This window comes from Centruroides vittatus, unplaced genomic scaffold, assembly GCF_030686945.1.
Source record: "Centruroides vittatus isolate TY-2023 unplaced genomic scaffold, ASM3068694v2 contig_484, whole genome shotgun sequence".
NCBI classification, from domain to species: Eukaryota; Metazoa; Arthropoda; class Arachnida; order Scorpiones; family Buthidae; genus Centruroides; species Centruroides vittatus.
The window spans coordinates 3,366,311-3,386,116 of record NW_027122274.1 but is presented as its reverse complement, the minus strand read 5'-3'; the positions used below and the strand labels follow the sequence as shown (position 1 = coordinate 3,386,116).

Here is a 19,806-nt window from a genome sequence, read left to right as displayed (position 1 = left end):
ATTGCATGTCAATGTTAATTTTTTTTCTTCACTGCTAAACACTATTAAACAAGGATGTTTTCTTTTTGACAAAATATCATCATCTGAACTTTCTTGTTGACTGTAATATGAAAGTATCAAAAATATCTTGACTTTTTTTCATAAAATCTTATGTTTTCATTTGCTTGTGTTTGACTAAGAGATCTTTAAAAATTTAATCTTTTACAGGTATACCTCGATTATGCCATTTCGAGTTAAGTTGTTCTCAATTATACATCGTTTGACAAAAAAATATATATGAAAAAATAAAAATCAAGTTTAAATCATTTTATTCAACTTTACATCTGTCTGCCACAAATATTGAAGTTGTAATATCACTAGAAAAGTGTTAAAAGCACAAAATCATGTTAATGTACTGTACAATAAATAAGAATAAAAGTAGCAGCTCAATAGTGGCGTTAAAAGAGCTCAATAGTGGCATTTTCCACACAGTTCCAATATCTACCATTTGGCATGATCATCAGCGTGCACTCGTGATTCCTGCGAAATTGAATTGAAAAAAACTAAAATTTATTTGTTTGCAAGCTTAAAATAGATTCTTATTAACTGTATATTATTAAAAATGCATTTATAAATAAAATACAGAACTGGAAATGGTTATTTGTGGTTTAGCCTAGTGACAAGTAAATTCAGAGACAAGTAAATTTGACTAAAGTCGCCTCTCCTGGAACAAATTACAGACATAAGGTGAGGTATACACGTATATAGTAGCTTTTAATTTAACATATAAAAACAAAATACATCAATAGTATTTCAGATTCATTTAAAGCACTAACAGTGACACCTGGTTTATTGGAAAGCTAAAATAGGAAGCTAGGTCAAGAGAAAGAAAAATTGTATACAGGTATACCTCGCCTTACGTCGATAATTGGTTCCAGGAGAGGCAATGTAAGTCGAATTTACTTGTGTAGTTACAACGTAAGTCAAAACTACGGTGGAAAATGCCAATAATGAGCACTTAAAGACTGCTAAATAAGACAACACGGAAACACCGATGTTTTCATGTTTCATTCTCTAGGATTTATAATGATTATATTAACATTTACTGTAAACGTACATATTTTAATATGATTTTATGTGCTTTTAACGCTTTTCTAGTGATATTACGACTTCAATATTTGTGGCGGACGGATGTAAAGTCGAATAAAATGACTTAAACTTGATTTTTATTTTTCCATATACTTTTTTTGACAAATGACATATAATCGAGAACGACGTAACTTGAAACGATGTAACTCAAGATATACATGTAATCAGTTCTCATTAAAGAAAACTGGGTGAAAGGAATGAAACACTGAAAATTCCAACATTCCAAAATCCAAGGGCATATATTTGCTTGAATAAAAAATAATATCAAATGAATGACCTGAACTTAAAAATTGATATTTTATGGGGAATGTCTCCAATTCTCTAACCATGTTAGAGTAAAACCATGTTGTATAAGGGATACCTGTATGTTTTTATTGATATCCTGTGATATTTACATAACAGGAAATAAGAGTCTGTTTTGCTTAGAAAACTGTCAACATTGCATTCTAGCAGGTCTGCTTGCTCAATATGTAAGTTGCTAAGAGACGTGCATGATTGGATATGAAACTGACTTAAAACTGATGTAACTGACATACTGCAATCTTAAATACTTGGATGCTATGTATTCTCTTATTATCTATTCCTTTAATGCCTCTGGCATATTGCCTTCTACTCTCAGGTATTCTCTACTCTCCATTCAATAAAACTAAACTAATCTTCCTATAGTAGCTAGGGTTACCAACAATCTGGTATTCAATTGAGAAGTCAAACGAAAACACAGAAAATTTCATCTAAGATACTGTAATAAATTGCTGATCTTTTAATTACAATGTAGTTAACAGAACAACGTTATTATATTCCCAATTATTTCATAATCTATACATTTAGAAGAATTTCTTTCAAAAATAGGTAGATGGTACTGCAAATTAATCAGATGTGATAATTGGCTATGAATGAGATTGAAGCATGTTTCTTAATAAAATACATATTATTTCTAAAAATTTATTAGTACTGTAATAGTACAAATTGTACTGCTAAATACAAATTATTAGTACTGTAATAGTACAAATTTTGAATAAAAATTTTAGGCCAAAACACACAGACAGAAAAAATTAGCAGTTTCTAATGGAATTTGACATGTCCATGATTAATAATAATGAGAATTCAGGATAAAGTTATTTCTTTAAACAGCATTCCTTTTTTAATTCTAAATTTAAAATTATTAAATTCAGAAGTAATAAATAATTAATTTGTAAGTTTTTTGGAATATCTTTAAGTGGTTAATGCAATTATTAAGTTTTTTGAAATATCTTTAGTAGCCAGCATTGCATTTCTTAGCAGTTGTAATAAATCATTTCATTGGAAAAACATTAACCAATTACTCCATTATTGGAGAACTGTCATTTGACAATCAGTGGAAGAGCCAATTAGTGTAATTAACAGTTATTACTATCACTATTATTGTGTGCTAATATTATTATTATTTGTTTTTACCTTCACGACTAGGTGCATAGATAGACACAGGGCATTTCTACATAATCTTTATTCTAAATCTCCTATAGGCCGAAATGCATATTGGCCTATAGGAGATTCAGAATAAAGATGTAGAAATGCCCTGTGTCTATCTATGCACCTAGTCGTGAAGATAAAAACAGATAAAAGATGACACAGTTTCAGAATACACATATATTATTATTATTAATACTGTATTTATTAGACATGTATCATTATTATTATTCAACAACAATAAAGTGTATTTACCTAAAGATAATGATAAGTTACAATAAGCTTTACAAGCATATTTTGTTTATCTTCTGTGACAAGTTAATTCTGATAATGTAACATTAGACAACTAATAAACAATAGCCATGATTACTGTACCTCTTTGGTTAATGTATTTGCATTAAATAACCCCACCATGGAAAAACTTTAAAAATGCAGCAATATTTTTAATTTTCAAACATTTTCAGTTGTTTTTACCAACTTTCTTCAGGATAAAAATGGCAATCGAATGACTGTTTTCATTCAACAAGAAATATGTTTATATTCCATTCTTTGTCAAATGAAAACAGTCATACTGAAAGGGGTCAGTAAAAATGACCAAAAATGTTAAAAAATTAAAAATATCACTGCATTTTAAGATTTCTTTCATAATATGGTTATTTAATATCCATGATTACAATAAAATTTTCAACAAACATTAATTTCTAAAATATATCTGATACAATTTGCAAGGAATCATAACCCACTGAAACACTTTCAGAAAGCCTCTTCCAATTACAGTAGTGTGTCGTTTATTTGAACACCGGTTATCCGAAACGTCGGTTATCCGAACGCTTTCCAGTCAGACTGTGTCGTACTGAATTGAACTTTTTTGATACTAGATTTACTTCTAAAGTATAATTTTTATGTTTTTATATTTCTTAATATATTTATTTTGTTTGTACAAAAAGAAATAATTTTTAACGATACAATAGCCTCGATTATTATTATAAAAATTTTCTTTAGGCTTAAAATAGACGAAAATTCAACACGAAGAGACACGCAACAGAGAAAAATTTCAACATCAGACAGGTTAATATATTTTTTTCGTACATAATAGGTTATCCAAAAAATCAGTTATCCGAACAACCCCAGTCCCCAATTGATTCGGATAAACAACTCTCTACTGTATTTAGGATAAATAATCCAAATAATTGCTGAGCTGCTATCAGAGCATTAAAAAAATCAAACTTTATAAAAATTTAAAAAAAGTATAATCATCAAATTATTACTATAATTCTGATCACAGTTATACTATATTTCCTGTAATAATCACCCAAATTCTAATTCTTTTTGTAACAATCACCTATCTAAATTATATCATAAGGTAAACTATACCAGTTTATCTAAATACTGGTATATTAGCAGTGAATACTATAGAATAATTAAATATCAATAATATATTTTCCAATATCACAGTTGAAAAATAAACACTGATTAATGTTATCAACATTCAATACTACTGATATTGGGAATTACCAAAATTTACAAAAGTTAGTTCCATCAAAGTTATTTTTATGTATTTGTCACCAGAATACGATTTTTTGCTTAGTTTACTCTGTGGGCAAACTGTTTAGATAAAAATTTTACTTTTTGGTCAGTATTGTGACTGGTAAGCAGAGTGCAAATCTCTGCTCAGATACATTTAACTATGTTCCACTTTATTGAATCCTGGTGAAGTCCCTCAGCTTTCCTTCAGAAGTCTGCTCTTTTCTAGGAGATCAGACTTCTGAAGTAATCTCTCATGAAATACACATCGCTTTTAGGCCAAGATGCGTTTGGCTACTGGCCCTCCCACTTTTACAACAACAATAATATATTGATTTAAATTTAACTAGTTTTACATTAGTTGTTATAACTCTCTTGAAATCATGCTTTTTTTCCTCCTCTTACGTCAATATTTTTTGCTCCAACAATTGCCCACCAAAAAATATATTATGCAATGGATAATTATTACAGGAAACACAGTATTTTAAAGTGTAGTTTTAAACATTAAAGTATTTCTGAAAAAAGTATTTTCATTTTCAGAATCTTATAAGTGAAGGCTATGGTTTAGAAAATAGGAAGGGTGGAAAAAATCTCAAACACAGTATTTAATAAAATATTTTGTTTTTCTAAAAGCATATTAATTGTAAGGGAAAGAATTTTGGTTTCCTCACTGAGCATTAAAAAATATATTATTTTTAATTACATATGATTATATATACAATATTTTCCTTCACAGCAATCAAGAAATGAAAGGTTTCTTTCAAAGATCATTTTTTAAATGCTTGTTTCCATTTTCAGATTTTTATATACAGTATATATTGGATTGTTCAGAAAGTTCGTAGCGATTTTTGATAGCTGACAATTGAGACACCGATTCACGCAAAAACGATTAGAATTGTACAAACCAATGAATATTACGATAAATGACCTTGAGACGCATCCGTTACAAAAAACCATTAAGATTATTCAAATACCATTTAATTTGTCTCATTGCAAAAATGGATGCTAACAACGTGCATTATTGACACTTGTTTCTTTTCTTTTTTCGTAAAGGCAAAAATGCTGTACAAACAGCAAAAAAGATGTGTGATGTTTATGGTGCTGGAGTGTTTATGGTGTGGTGTGGGAGTGCTGTAGCAGAATCAACAGTTTGAAAGTAATTTGCAAAATTTAAAACAGGTAATTTCAGCCATGAAGACCTCCTGTTATTGAAGAGGACAAGATCAAAGCATTATTGGATGAAAACCCTCATTACACAACTTGAGAGATTGCAGATATAGTGAAGTCATCAAACAGTACTGTATTTCAACATCTAAAGAAGCTCGGATACGTGAATCGTTAGCATTTGGATACCTCACAACTTAATGGAAAAAAACTTACTGGATTGCATCTCCATTTGTGATTCTCTTGAAAGACGAAATGAAAATGACCCTTTTCTGAAGCGTTTAGTGACAGGTGATGAAAAGTGGATCATTTATAAACAACATCAGCCGAAAACAATCATGGGGTAAGAAAAATGAACCACCATTAAAAACTCCAAAGGCCAATCTTCATCCAAAGAAGGTCATGCTCATTGGCTGGTGGGATTGGAAAGGAATCCTGTACTACAAGCTGACTCCACAGAATCAAACAATTAATTCTGATAAGTATTGTTCCCAATTAGATAAACTGAATATGGCAATTAAAGAAAAATGTCCGAAACTGGCCGATAAAAAAGGCATTGTGTTTCACCAAGATAATGTCAGACCGCACACGTCTTTACAAAACACCAAAAATTATTGGAACTAGGCTGGGATGTTTTACCCCACCTCCCCTACTCACCTGATCTTGCCTTGTCTGACTACCATTTGTTCCATTCTCTGCAAAATTCCCTTCATGATAAAAACTGATACTTTGGAATCTTGCAAAAACCACATAGATCAGTTTTTCGCAGAAAAAACTGGAAAGTTCTACAAAGAGGATATCATGAAGCTCCCCCATAGATGGCAACACGTCATTAAAAACAATGGTGCATACATAATGGAATAAAAGTATATTTTCAGTTTTAAAACAAACAATTTTTTTTATTTCTCTTAAAAAGTGCTACAAACTTTCTGAACAACCCAAAATTCATTACATACATTTTACAAATTTTATTTATGTATGTTCAATCAATATCAAACCAGTTTATCTTAATATTGCTTAAAAACAATTAAGCATCAGCTAAATACTTTAAATAAAGCATTCTATCAGAAAAAAATAATAGAAATAAATACTGAATTTCTGTATGAAAATCCATATATTTCAAGTTTATGCATATTAATATGTAAAATACAAAGCTATAAAACAAACTAATTTTGTTATAATTCCTCAAAAAATATATTGCTAATATTCATTTTGTATTACAGTGAAAACCATTAAAGCTGGATTCTCAGTAAGACAAACCTGCTTATTATGAACTTTTCCTAGTCCTGTATCATGTAATATATGTTAACATAATCTCATCTGTATAAGCAGGAAATTGCTTAATGTAAACACAAAAAGCAATTTTAAGTCCACAAAAGGTAAAATAATCTGTTTAAGACAGAAGTGAGGAAAATAACATGCAAAACCCACATGCTTGATAATGCAATTTTTGTTTGTTCTATTTTTAGTCTTACCATTAGCTTAAATAAAAATCATTATCATGTAATGTAATTTTACATTATCAGTTATTATATACTGTAATTCAAAACAGTGGAAACATCAGAACTAAAAATGAACAAACTAAGTTTGAAATCTAAAATCAAACTCCTAAATAACAAATAACAAGGTTTAAGTGTCAAAGAATTCTGCAGAAAATTTAGTTGATGCAAAACAAAGTATCAAATTCTGAGAAACAAAGCTATTCTTCCTCAATGTTTTTCTATGTGGTAAACATCAGGGAGATTTAAAATTGAGAAAAACTAGAAATGAAACTTAACAGAATAATGTACAAACTGTTTCTAAATGCAAGATCACATAATATTCCAATTTCAGGACACATTCTACAAAAGAAAGCCAGAATTATCACACATATGAAGAACAAGTCAATCAATGCTTCTAATAGTTGGCTTGAAAACTTCACATAAAACAATTTTAGCAAAAAAGAAGCTAAAGATATTGACCTGACAGAAATGGAAGATAGGAAGCAGAAATTAACTGAATTAACTAAACTGAGTCAAAAGATGTTGCTAGTTGTAATGAAACAGAACTGTTTTTTTCAAGTTCTCCCAAGCAAAACTTCATATAGAAGTTTATACAAGGATAAATGTGTCTGAGGGAAGCAATCAAAAGAACGACTCACAATTCTCTTGTTCACTTTTGCCAATGAAATGATGAAAAACCACTAGTCATAGGCAAAAATCTCAAACCCTAATGCTTCGGAACACTAAATATTCACGAACCAACCATTACATGGTAAGCAAATATGAAAGGATGGATGATTTCAATTACAGTGGCACATTATCATACGAGCAAAACTGGTCCCTAGTTGGTGATGCCCTAGGCAATTACCTCAGACCAATCTTTTATAAGAAAATAACTCTCCAAAACATTCCCCAAAGAAAAATGTCTAAAGTCAATAATTTATGAGTCCCTAATTCAAATTTGCCTGGGCCTAATGCATCACTTCTTGCCTATAATGGAAAAAAGACTCAATTCTTTAAACAGGAAAATGAAAATTCAGAAAAGGCATATTCTCATGTTTTTGGAAAATGTTGCATGCCATCCACAATTAGATTTATCCAAAATTAAATTATGTTTTCTGCCACTGAATACCACTAGATAAATTTTAAAATGCATTACAGAAAATAAATGCTGCAATCAATTTGTGCCAATATAGTCATGTAATTTCACATCTGAATTATCTAGTAAAATTTCTGCATTGGATGCTGTTCAATGGATATCACATAATCACAAAAATGTCAAACTGTTTAGGAACGATTTTAAAAAGGCAGATTTTGATTTAAATGAAAATGAAACCAAAATAAAACAGCCAGAATTATCACAAAAAATTAAAACTTTAAAGGCAGGATTGAATGAAAATGATATAATGCCTCAATACTACATTAATGGAGACAAAGATCTTGCAGTCATGAATGATGTAACAATTGATGAGCTTCTGATCCTACCATGGATAATATTCAGGAAGAAACTAAACTAGATGACAAAGATGGAGCAGCCACTGGGTTAAGTAAAAAATTAAGTATAATTAAGCTACACTTTCAGGAACCTTTTACCGGTGTTAAGTGCAAAACGAAAAAATTTCCGTTAACGTTATAATTAAGCTAGCTTTAAACTAAAAAAATTTTATATTTCACATATTTCAGTGATAGATGATATTGAGAAAATGAAAAAAGTCACTTCACTGATGCTTTAAAAAAATTACTGCATTAGAACAATATGCACAATGAATAGAATATATTCTTATGTTAAAAAGAGTTTTGAACTACAAACACTAACAGAAAAGAAGGTGCCAGAGTTTAAAAAAGACTCAAAAAACAAACGATTATATTCAGAAAATAGTTACTCAACAAATGCCAAAATATGTCTTAACTTTACATAATTTGTTACATATTGTGCATTAAAATCAGAAACATAAGTTTGACACATAATAGCGAGGTTGAGGCCAAGTTTTAAATGCAAAAACATGTACGTCGGACATTCAACGCCACTTTCCTGTAAGCCTAGAAGTTTGACAATGATGTTTGGAAAGTCAGTGGAATCATGCTCGACATTCCAAACACCATTGTCAAACTTCTAGGCTTACAGGAAAGCTGCACTGAACATCCAACATACACATTTTTGTATTTAAAACTTTGGCCTCAACCTCACTAAAGTATTTTTTATGTTTACTTTTAACTTGAAATAAAAATTAATTCCATTTCATAGAGTTTCTTTTCCATCATAGACAAAGTCACCATAGATAGCAGAAACATGTTGAAGACAGAAATATTTTGGACACATCTGAATACAGTCAAACCTGTCTAAACTGAGTTTAGTTTAATGTATGTCTTAATATGCCTTATATAAGCACAATGCATATAAACCACATACAGCAAATAGAGAAACATTTATATAATTAACAATAAAACAATCCTTTGTTATGAATTCTAACATCTTAAAATAATAAATATTTCAGTAAATTCTTTCATAATTAAAATTTTAGATTACATTATGTTTGATTCAAAATTAAATAACATTCAAATCTAATAAAATATTCACATTAGTTTTGATAAATAACTTAAACTAGGACATAAACATAGCAATTTGTGGACTAATAAAGTAACAAATGAATGAAAATCAACCTTACATCAAAAAATTAATTTTGAGACGAGGTTTTATATTATGGTATTTAGAACTAACGTAATTACATATAAAACTATATTCATTAACCAATGCTTATTTTGAATTAAAAAACAACTCAAAAATTGACTTTAAGAAGTATTTTCAATCATAGCTTCTATAAAAATGATTCAAATCACTGCAATCTACAATAAAAATATCAATCAAAATAAAATTATTTATTATTAAATTACATATACAGAAGTGATAAAACTGTTGAAATTTTTAAAAAAGTACCAAATTTTTAAGCAAAAGCAAATCAAACATGGCATCAAGGAACAAAATGAAGGAAATCAATTTAAAATTCTCCAATAGCCTTGACTAATTTATTTTTATATTACAATTCTAAATATACTAAAATATAAAAAAAAAAATTTTGTACCTTTGAAAACTACTGAATAAAGAGTTAACCGAATACGTATAAGTTTTATTCATTTTAAAACTTAAAACACGTTTGTTTAACTGTACGTGTTTAATTCTCTTTAAATGCAAGTGATTTAACACGAATTCTTTCAAATTACGTGAAGACTTCCTCCTACTACACAGCGATTGCCGTCACCGTATCGTAAATTATCTTATTTTAAGTATTGATAATGAGAAACAAATCAGAAATTATCAAAAGAATTAGAAAAACTCGATAATATTTTAAAGAATCTTTAAATCGTAACGATATAAAACAGTTTTTTTTTTATATCAGTTCGGACTTACCATTGAAACGAAGACGACGAAGATCAGTAATCCAGACATTATTATTATTATTATTATTTAATCCAAGTTTGAGTTTGATTTTTAAAGTTATTTAAAAAGTAATTAATCGAGGCGTTTTCGTTATTTTGGGGGGACGAAGAAAAGATTAAATGAAACTCAAACGCAAAGTTCCCCTTCGTCGAGATGACTCAAACGCCATAAAAGAGTTGGTGCGCAGAATCCGTATGACGTCGTTCGTGTGTCACATCAGCTCATGTTGTTTGTATAAAGGTACAGTACGCTCGTTAAACACTAAATTTGCCTTTTTGCGCGCATGACGTCATATTGGAAGTATTTTATGTTGATTGTTGCGCAATTCTATTGTAAACCGATTAAAACGAATGCTCGAATTTTCATGATTTTTATTTATAAATAAATGTGTTTTAAAATATTCTTGATATTTTTAGGAGGGGGAGAAAAAGTTTAAAAGTTGAACGATTTTAAAATTTTACGAAAATCTTATAATTTATAAAAATCTTACTTATATATGTAGATTCTTTAATCTAAATAGGGATACGTAACTGACAATGACCATTTAATTGGTTCTTTCACGGGTGAATCATCTTTAATTGAAACTTAATTTACCGCCACTGTGGCGCCACATAGATACATTTGATCGCGTTTAAATTTGAAAATATTTTGGGTTTTGTAATAAAACATTGTCGTTCATATTTACACACTTGTGACGTAATACAACAAAATATGTTAAGCATGTTGAAAGAATGATAAGATTACTCCTACGTAAGTCATATCTTTCCTACAGGTATGATTTTCATTTATAATAGAATGGTCTTTTTTTATTGATTATACAAATAATCGAACAAAGAAAAATAGTTCCGACTGATATATATTAGCTTTAAGTATGTTTCATATACATGTTCATCATTTACTTTGATGATATTTCATATGAATCGATAAAATCGATTCTTCTCTTTTATGAATGGCAAACGATAAATAATAATAATATTTATGTCCATGAAAATGTTTTTTTTTAATGGTTCCTAATTGCTTTTGTCAATAATGATCATTATGAATTAAATTTGCATATATAAATCTAATGTAGTGCCTATATTAAATGGGATCTCATTGTATAAACTACTGTACTTTTATAATCTGTATAAACCTTTCTTTTACTGGATTGAAGAATTTTAAATACAGAATTAGAAAATACACTCTCACATAAGTTCTAACTGTATTAGACGAGTACTGTATATGAAACTATAGAATGTTACATCGATCGTGGTATATGGGTAAGTTAAATTTAATCATCTGTGGCGTCTTAAATTTTCAATTTATTATTCGTCAAAATAATGTAAAAAATTTAATTATAATTGCATAAAATAAGCTCAATGACAAGTTTTAGAGCATAAGAATATTAATTTTGATCTATAAGGGAAGTGAAGGAGAAAAGCTTCTCCGTTGGTTGAGATGAGCTGGCGCAAGTTAATATTTTTCTTAAGTAAAATTGATGTTATTCTTTAAAATCTTTATTGTAAAATTGACGATATGACATCAAATTGACATATAAGTGTGCAAGGTCCCAACCAAACGAACAAATATTTTGGACTGCAATTTGAAATAATTGTAGACATAAATTCCCTTTGTCGTCTGTCTGTCTTTCCTTAATACCGAGAACGAAGTTAGATAAATGAAGTCTGAGACCAGATATGAAAATCTTAGGGCAGGATGCCCTGATTAACTGTATATGAACTTCCGATGCAAACCGGAGTCACGTTGTTTTAATTCAAAACGTTTCCCCTGAAAGCAGTTAATAGATGATCGGCACGACTTATTGTTAAAGGAAAAGTATGAGGTACTGTACAGGAGTAATTTATTTAATTTAAAATATGATTAAAAATTGCAACCCAGAATTATGACCATGTCACAATAAATAATTGCTTGTATCTATGAAAAAAGTATAATGTGTGATCCTCTTAACTGACTTTCTTCCAATTTAACATTTAATTTTTTAAATATTCTATTTTTGTATATTCTATTTTTACGTCTATTTCCAGTATGTGAAGACAAAGAAAGTTTTTCTGTCCATTGCTGTTTTGGCCAGGCTCACAAAATGGTGACGGACGGGTGTTGCAGGATGGAGCCCGACATATCTGGACAGACTACCTTCCGAAAAAATTTTAGAAATGCTTTGCCCGGATTCGATTCCAGGTTTCTTAAAGAGATAGGCTGGTTCCTTAATCATCTCGGTCATCCGGCCGTCTTGTAATAATATAACATGTCTTATATACTCTACATACATATTATATAAACGAATATATACTTTATATAAATTGTATGTTAATTTATATTATATATGTTACAGTAAAAACCCGTTTTTAGTGAAAACGCGTTTTAACTAGTTGAAACTAGTTTTTACTGGATGTCATTGTTAAAACTAGAATTTACTGCTACTCAAAAATAAATTTGAGTTAAAACTAGTTTTAACTAGACAAAACGGGTTTTAACAAAATGGCTTAGTAAAAACTGTTTCGACCAAGGTCATTCAGCTAACACGTTCCTATAGTGTATGATGAATTTCGTATCGCTTTAACCCTTTTCCCCCGACATCTTGTTTACGTTTATTTTGCGATCCCTCCTAAGGCAATATAGGTCAGTCAGGCGATATTATTTTAAAAGTTCACCAAAAATCAAGTTATCATTATATCTATATGAAAAAAATCACTTACATTTATTAATATCTTTAGTTTTAAATACGATATTTTTCAATGCATTTTATTAGAAAAATTTATAAGAAAAAAAAATAATAGGCCTATATATCGGAACTGACACATAAACTTGATAATTTGTAACATTTTGTCAAAATTAACATTTTCTAGTTACATAGTTGTTTGCTAGCATTGAGCCAGAAAGAATATTGTTTTGTACAATTCGATATACCACTTATGCATGTATGTTTATTCGTTGTGAAATTATCGCACATTATATCAAACATTTGTTTGAAATCAAAATTTTATACTGCTATCAACTAATATAATGAATTATTATACTTTATCACTTCATATCGAATGAGATTATATCTGTTGTTAATAAATTTTACAAAAATGGATATTTACCAAAGTAACTATGAATCGGTACCCTCGAAGTTTTGCTTAACATTAGTTAAAACTAATTTTAGCTACATAAATATGTTTGGGGGAAATAAATAAAGTGATGATAGGGATTAAAACATTTGTATTATTTAATACGATATTTATTGAAAATATTGGTCACACATCTGTGTTATTAACATTAATTAACCCTTTTGTCCCTGAGGGCACCGATCGATCGGTACCATGGCTTTTTAAAAGTTAAAAAGTTAATGTTTGATTTAGTTTTATCTAAAATCATGTTTTGATTTTAGATAAAACTAAAATCAAACATTAACAAAACATGTACAGCAGTAAATTCTAGTTTAAACTAGTTAAAACGCGTTTTCACTAAAAACGGGTTTTTACTGTAACATATATATATGAAAAATGTTCGTTCTGCAATTTTTTAAAATATTACCACATATGAAACATTAATACAGGTATACCTCGAGTTACGTCGTTTCGAGTTACGTCGTTCTCGATTATACGTCGTTTGTCAAAAAAGTATATGGAAAAATAAAAATCGAGTTTAAGTCATTTTATTCGACTTTACATCCGTCTGCCACAAATATTGAAGTCGTAATATCACTAGAAAAGCGTTAAAAGCACATAAAATCATATTAAAATATGTACATTTACAGTAAATGTTAATATAATCATTATAAATCCTAGAGAACGAAACACGAAAACATCGGTGTTTCCGTGTTGTCGTCTTACTTAGCAGTCTTTAAGTGCTCATTGTTGGCTTTTTCCACCGTAGTTGCGACTTACGTCGTAACTACACAAGTAAATTCGACTTGCGTCGTTTTTCGACTTACGTCGCCTCTCCTGGAACCAATTACCGACGTAAGGCGAAATATACCTGTATTAACTTATGTGCAGAATTTTAATGCATAAGTTCATAATCTCTAAAGTTCTTAGTTTCGAGAAAGAAACATTCAGTTGATTGTTTTACGATTGGTAGAGACATGTTATAAATAAAAGTTTAACATTTACAAATAACTAATCATGAAAATGGTCTCGTAGTTAATAATTTGACACTATTAATAAACGATGTATAGAAATTTTTGGTAAATCAGTGTCGAATAAAACTTCATTTTGATATATCAATAATGAATTCCGATATAATCAGTGAAAATTTACAATTTTATTATTGCTATTCTGAAAATAAGAATAAAGTCAACCTAATAAGAGTAAGGGCGTTTATTGCTGCTCTTTGTAACATCAATGCATTTTCTATTAGGCCTATTACGATATCACAATAGTGTAGTTTTATAAATGTTGTTTGTCGCGTGACTGTATATATAAGGAAAATCAAGCCTATTTCACAGAATTTTTTACAACATAAATACTGGTATTAAGCTATTCGATTTATCTTCCATTATGCATACTGATTCATTGTGATAAATATTATTACTTCTGTAGTGTTTTCAGTTATGTATTTTAAGTTATTATATATATATTTTTTTAAATATATATTTCACATTACATTTTGACTTATTTTTGCGATTGATCTGGATTTGATCGGTTCATAATTATTAAATGTTGATGTTTATAATAAAATAGGGAACTCTTTTATATCATTAGAAAAACTATAATAATTATAGGCCTATCTTTCGAAATATATCATTTTGTATAATGTAGAGAGAGACATCTGTACAAAATGAAAAAGTTACTTAGGCTATAACAAATCAAACTTTTGAACAACCGTCAATGTTGGACTTCTGAATAATGTTCGTTGCAGGTTCCACTGTATTTCATTGGTTTAAGTTTTTAAGTAGAATAATTAAATATTATGATAAGAATGTAAGAAATCTGTTAGAAAATGTTTAATTAATTTTAAATGAAATAATATATATTTCGTATATTCGATTTATAATTTTCATTTAGTGCATATTTACATCTTTTTAGTTAATTTAATAGCTCCTTTTAAATAGCCATTTTTTTAAAAACAATAGACTCTCGCTAATCCGGATACAGTTATCTGGCATACTTTCCAATGTTATTGCCTACTCGATTCCGTTTCCATGAAAATATTAGTCGTGTCATACATCCTGTTTCCCTGTTTACTCTGATTTAATTTCTATGTACAGTATTTCATTTCAACCAGCTTCCTGCATCCAGAAAGAACCAGATTTTTTTCCAAGCCAGGGAGAAAATCTAGAGGGCTGATGTGGTTTCTATCCATATAAAATTAGTGTTTTTTTTTTATTAACAGAAAATAAAATATTTAAGACTGCTTTGCTTTTCATTAATAAGGGAACGTTCTATGTACGGTATTTTATTTGTTCAAATATATATATAATGGGATCCTCAAAGGGGTAAAAGGGACCCGTTCTATTCCACACCCCGTACAAGCTTTTGACAGCCCTGGCGACAGGTTACAACATTCATCGCCTTTAAGCCTGCACACAATAATCTGACACCCTTCTTTGCAAGGAATAGCTGGATTAGCCAGAGTCTACTGTGATTAAATTATTTCAAGGTGTGAAAAAAGCATTAATACAAATACTTTCTCCAATCTTAATTTAATATTTGAAATGCACTAGAAAACGTATACAGTTTAACCTGTATCTCAAACATATTTATATCCAAAACCTCTTTACCTCGAAATTTATTTTTCCCCCTACATTTTCATTCTAAATTTAATGTTTTCCATGTTCATCTCAAATAATTTTCTTTCAAAGCCTCTATATCTCAAATTATGGACTGAAGTGTCAATTACAAATTCAAAACTCAGAGACTACATTTTGATAGCATAAATTGTAGTCGAGAAATATCTCTTGCAATGCAATATATAGTTACAATTGATGCTGCTTTTCTCTGATTGGCTATGAGTTTGGCTTGGTTGAAGAAAGTCAGGGATCAGAAACTTTTGACAAACTATTTCTGTTAAGATATGTCAAAAATGTTTTGTTTATACCTAATACATGAATGTACTGTACTTGTTATTGTATTAATAAAATACCGTATTTCTAATCGAACCTATTAAGCTATTACTGTTTCCTATGGAGGAACCTCTATATCTCGAAATCTGTCTATCTCGAATTTTTCCCCGTTCCCGTGAGATTCGAGATAGAGAGAACTGTAAATATAAAACAAATAAAATGACCTTCCTTTGTTCTCTTTGTATGCTCATTCGTTTTCTGGGCAAACAATTATTTGAATAAAAAGTTGTTCTTTACTTTTAAATTATTTATGTAATCTGGAATCCTTCCAATAATTTTGATATAATAGAAGGAAAAATAAAATTCATCAATAACTTGCATATTTTGTAAAGAAAAGGGGGGAAAATTTAAAGATAAAATGTAGGATGAAACGCATTTTTAAAAAAAGGCAATTTCTCGCCCAATCACTAAGAGAGCTTTTTTTACAAGCTCGTCATGATTCGGATAGCCCACAATAGATGACTAAGTGGTGAAAGATGGGTATCGACATATTCAGTCAAACCATTCACGAAAATTTGTTTCGACTCGCACTCCAATCTGAAACCTGAGAGCGGTAGTGTCTTTACTGCCTTTGCCACTGGCAAGGACGACGCCAGCCAATGGGTAAGGGGGGGCAAGATGATGTAAATTGATAGAGGATATGAATTGTATGTAGGTAAAATAGAAACGATTCATAAAGTTTTAATCATTTACTATGTACCAAAAAAGAAATATCTCAAATAAAACATTTTCTTTAACTTACAAGAAGCCTAAGAAGATTATTTTAATTAAAACTTGGCCTTTAAATAACTTTTTCGAATTTCTAGGGGAGGGCAACTGCCCCTCTGCCCCTCCCCCTGGCGACGCCCTTGGCCACTGGTTATAGGTAGTCGATGACAGGAAGTTGTTTTAATTTAACGAGACTTCCGGTTCGAAACAATTTTAGTTTTTGTTTTACGCTTTTTGCCCTGTGGGCACTAAGTCTAAACTCTAAAAGACTCTTTTTCCATACCTATCGTGAGTTCTGCCAAGACCATAATAGGGCGCGAATGGGTGTAAGGAACGAAACATATTGGTAGTTGATCATGGGTTCACGTCTTACCAACGGGCTGATCATGCGGAGTTTTCCGCGCTTTCTTCACGTGTCTAACAACGAAACAGGAGCCAATTTCCCATAGAAAATTCTTCTGGGAGGCAATCCCCTTAGCAGATCGCTCTTCTGTTGTGTTTCCGTATCTCATCAAACAAAAATAAATCACTTTGTTAAAAATGTATATGCTGAATATGTATATATAAAGAGATTCTGAAAATTTGATTGAAAGTAACCTATTTTTAAATGTGGCACCTAGTGATCAACATAGTAATTTGAAAGTTTTTTTATAAGAAAAGTTCGGATTAGGTTATAAACTTCTTACATTAGTGCTTCGAGAGCACTAAGAAGTGTAGGTTATGTTAAATTTGAAATATTTATCAAATGAATTTATATCATGATTTTTTTTAAATTAAAAATACAGTAATATTAGTCGACATAGGAAATAAAAGTTCTGTCTAATTTTAAAACCTTTATAAGAGATATTTTTCTTGCATTCTCTTGAAAATTTCTCGAAGTTTCTTTGTAAATGATCCAAATTTCTCAGCAATAAAATTAATACAGGTATACCTCGTCTTACGTCGGTAATTGGTTCCAGGAGAGGCGACGTAAGTAGAATAATACGACGTAAGTCGAATTTACTTGTGTAGTTACGACGTAAGTCATAGTTTCGACTTACGTCGTAACTAAACGCCAATAATGGAGGAAACGCCAATAATGAGCACTTAAAGACCGCTAAATAAGACGACAACACAGAAACACAGATGTTTTCATGTTTCGTTCTCTAGGATTTATGATGATTATATTAACATTTACTGTAAATATACATATTTTAATATGATTTTATGTGCTTTTAACGCTTTTCTAGTGATATTACGACTTCAATGTTTGTGGCGAGACGGATTTAAAGTCGAATAAACTGATTTAAACTTGATTTTTATTTTTCCATATACTTTTTTGACAAACGACGTATAATCGGGAACGACGTAACTCGAGAGCGACTTAACTCGAGGTATACCTGTAGTGATATCTTCGTGAATGTGGGTAAATAGACTAGTAAGACTAGTAAATATTAGTAGTCCCGTAATAAAGATATAAATCGAAAGATATTACCGGTTATAAGAATATCGTAATGACAAAATTTTGGATTATTTTCAAGATTAAAAGTATTGTATGTGTATAGTTGTCATTAGTTGTTCTTAAGCAAGCTAACTCTTCTTAACATCAATGAAAATTGAACAGGTGAATTAATTGTTTGTTCATACATCAGCATGTCCTTGAAATTTATCTATTTTTACATATTATATTAAAAATAATATTTATTTTGTTTGTTTCAGATCCAAATCATTTCGTGTTCCAAGTAATAATGAAGACATCAAGGTATTCTTTTATTCTTTTGGTTTATTACCTGACTATTCTTTTTTAGTCTGCTTCTGTACATTTTATTTTAATTAAAGCATATTCATTTAATTTCTTTAAATATCTGACTCATAAAGATTCGTCATTCCTATTTTGAACATAAGTGCTTGATTTTAAAAGTAACCTCCAGTTTTCACTCCCCTTTTTATCTCTTCTTTCTGTTTTATAACCAGTTTAGAAATTGTTAACAATTGTCATTGAAAAAATCAGAAAAATACATAACATCAAATGCTTAGCTAATTTTTTTTAAAAATGGGCTTAGGCATTTTGAAATTATGCGTCTCACGAGTCAAATATATAAATGTATATAAAGTATATTTTCTTTTTTATTTCGACTCGCACTCCACTACAAAAATTAAGCAAATTTTTATTTCATAAAATATGAGAAATAAATTTGTGTTTCTACTTTACATCATTTTTACTAATTTTTAATTTTTATATTTTTTCTTTTTTATTTTATCAGCCTTTTTTTATCTAGAAAATCCTCTAAATGAGAAGTAATGATTTCAAAGAAACACAAAAATCTCTATTTAAGGAATTTGCTTTCATAGAAGTAATTTATTCTTAGATATTGCAGATAAAATTGTAAAAAATTTTGATATTAATGAAAGTTGCTAGGCGAATTCTAGTTACAGAAGCGTTTGCTAATTCCAGGAAGTGTTTATTTATATACAATTGTAGGTGAATATTACCGTAGTGGGTAATTAAGTTAGCGATGTCCAAACTCAAGATTCAATTTTATCCATAAAATTTTCAAACAATAAATGGCAACGAAAAGATTATAATTTCCAAATTTATAGTTTTATTTTCAACGTATAAAATCCTTTATGCTTGATCCGACATTTATTACATCAGATGGAATATTCTACTATTATTAATGATAGGATATTTAAATTGTTGTAATAATCAAAATAAATACAAAATTTAAATATTCATATAGTTTAAAATTTTGTAACCTGTGTATATATACAGGATGGACCAACGAAAACGAAACGGCAGAGTTATCATGTTCATCCAAGCGAATCGCTCGGACAGGTCGATTTTATTTTCAAGGGGGACATCTTTTGAAATAAAGTTTTTGCGATTCTGAATA

General features: G+C 29.6%; 1 protein-coding gene across 2 annotated transcripts in view; it reads right to left on the bottom strand.

Annotated features, from left to right (window-relative positions):
• Positions 1-10,390, bottom strand: part of LOC136978041 (NPC intracellular cholesterol transporter 1-like) — a 67,272-nt gene extending 56,882 nt beyond the window's left edge. For both annotated transcript variants that reach the window (XM_067273686.1, XM_067273687.1), the window contains exon 1: positions 10,150-10,390. In XM_067273686.1, coding sequence (XP_067129787.1) covers positions 10,150-10,188 — 39 coding nt within the window. In that variant the 5' untranslated portion in view covers positions 10,189-10,390. The remainder of the gene's footprint in view (positions 1-10,149) is intronic.
• Positions 10,391-19,806: the final 9,416 nt, after the last annotated feature.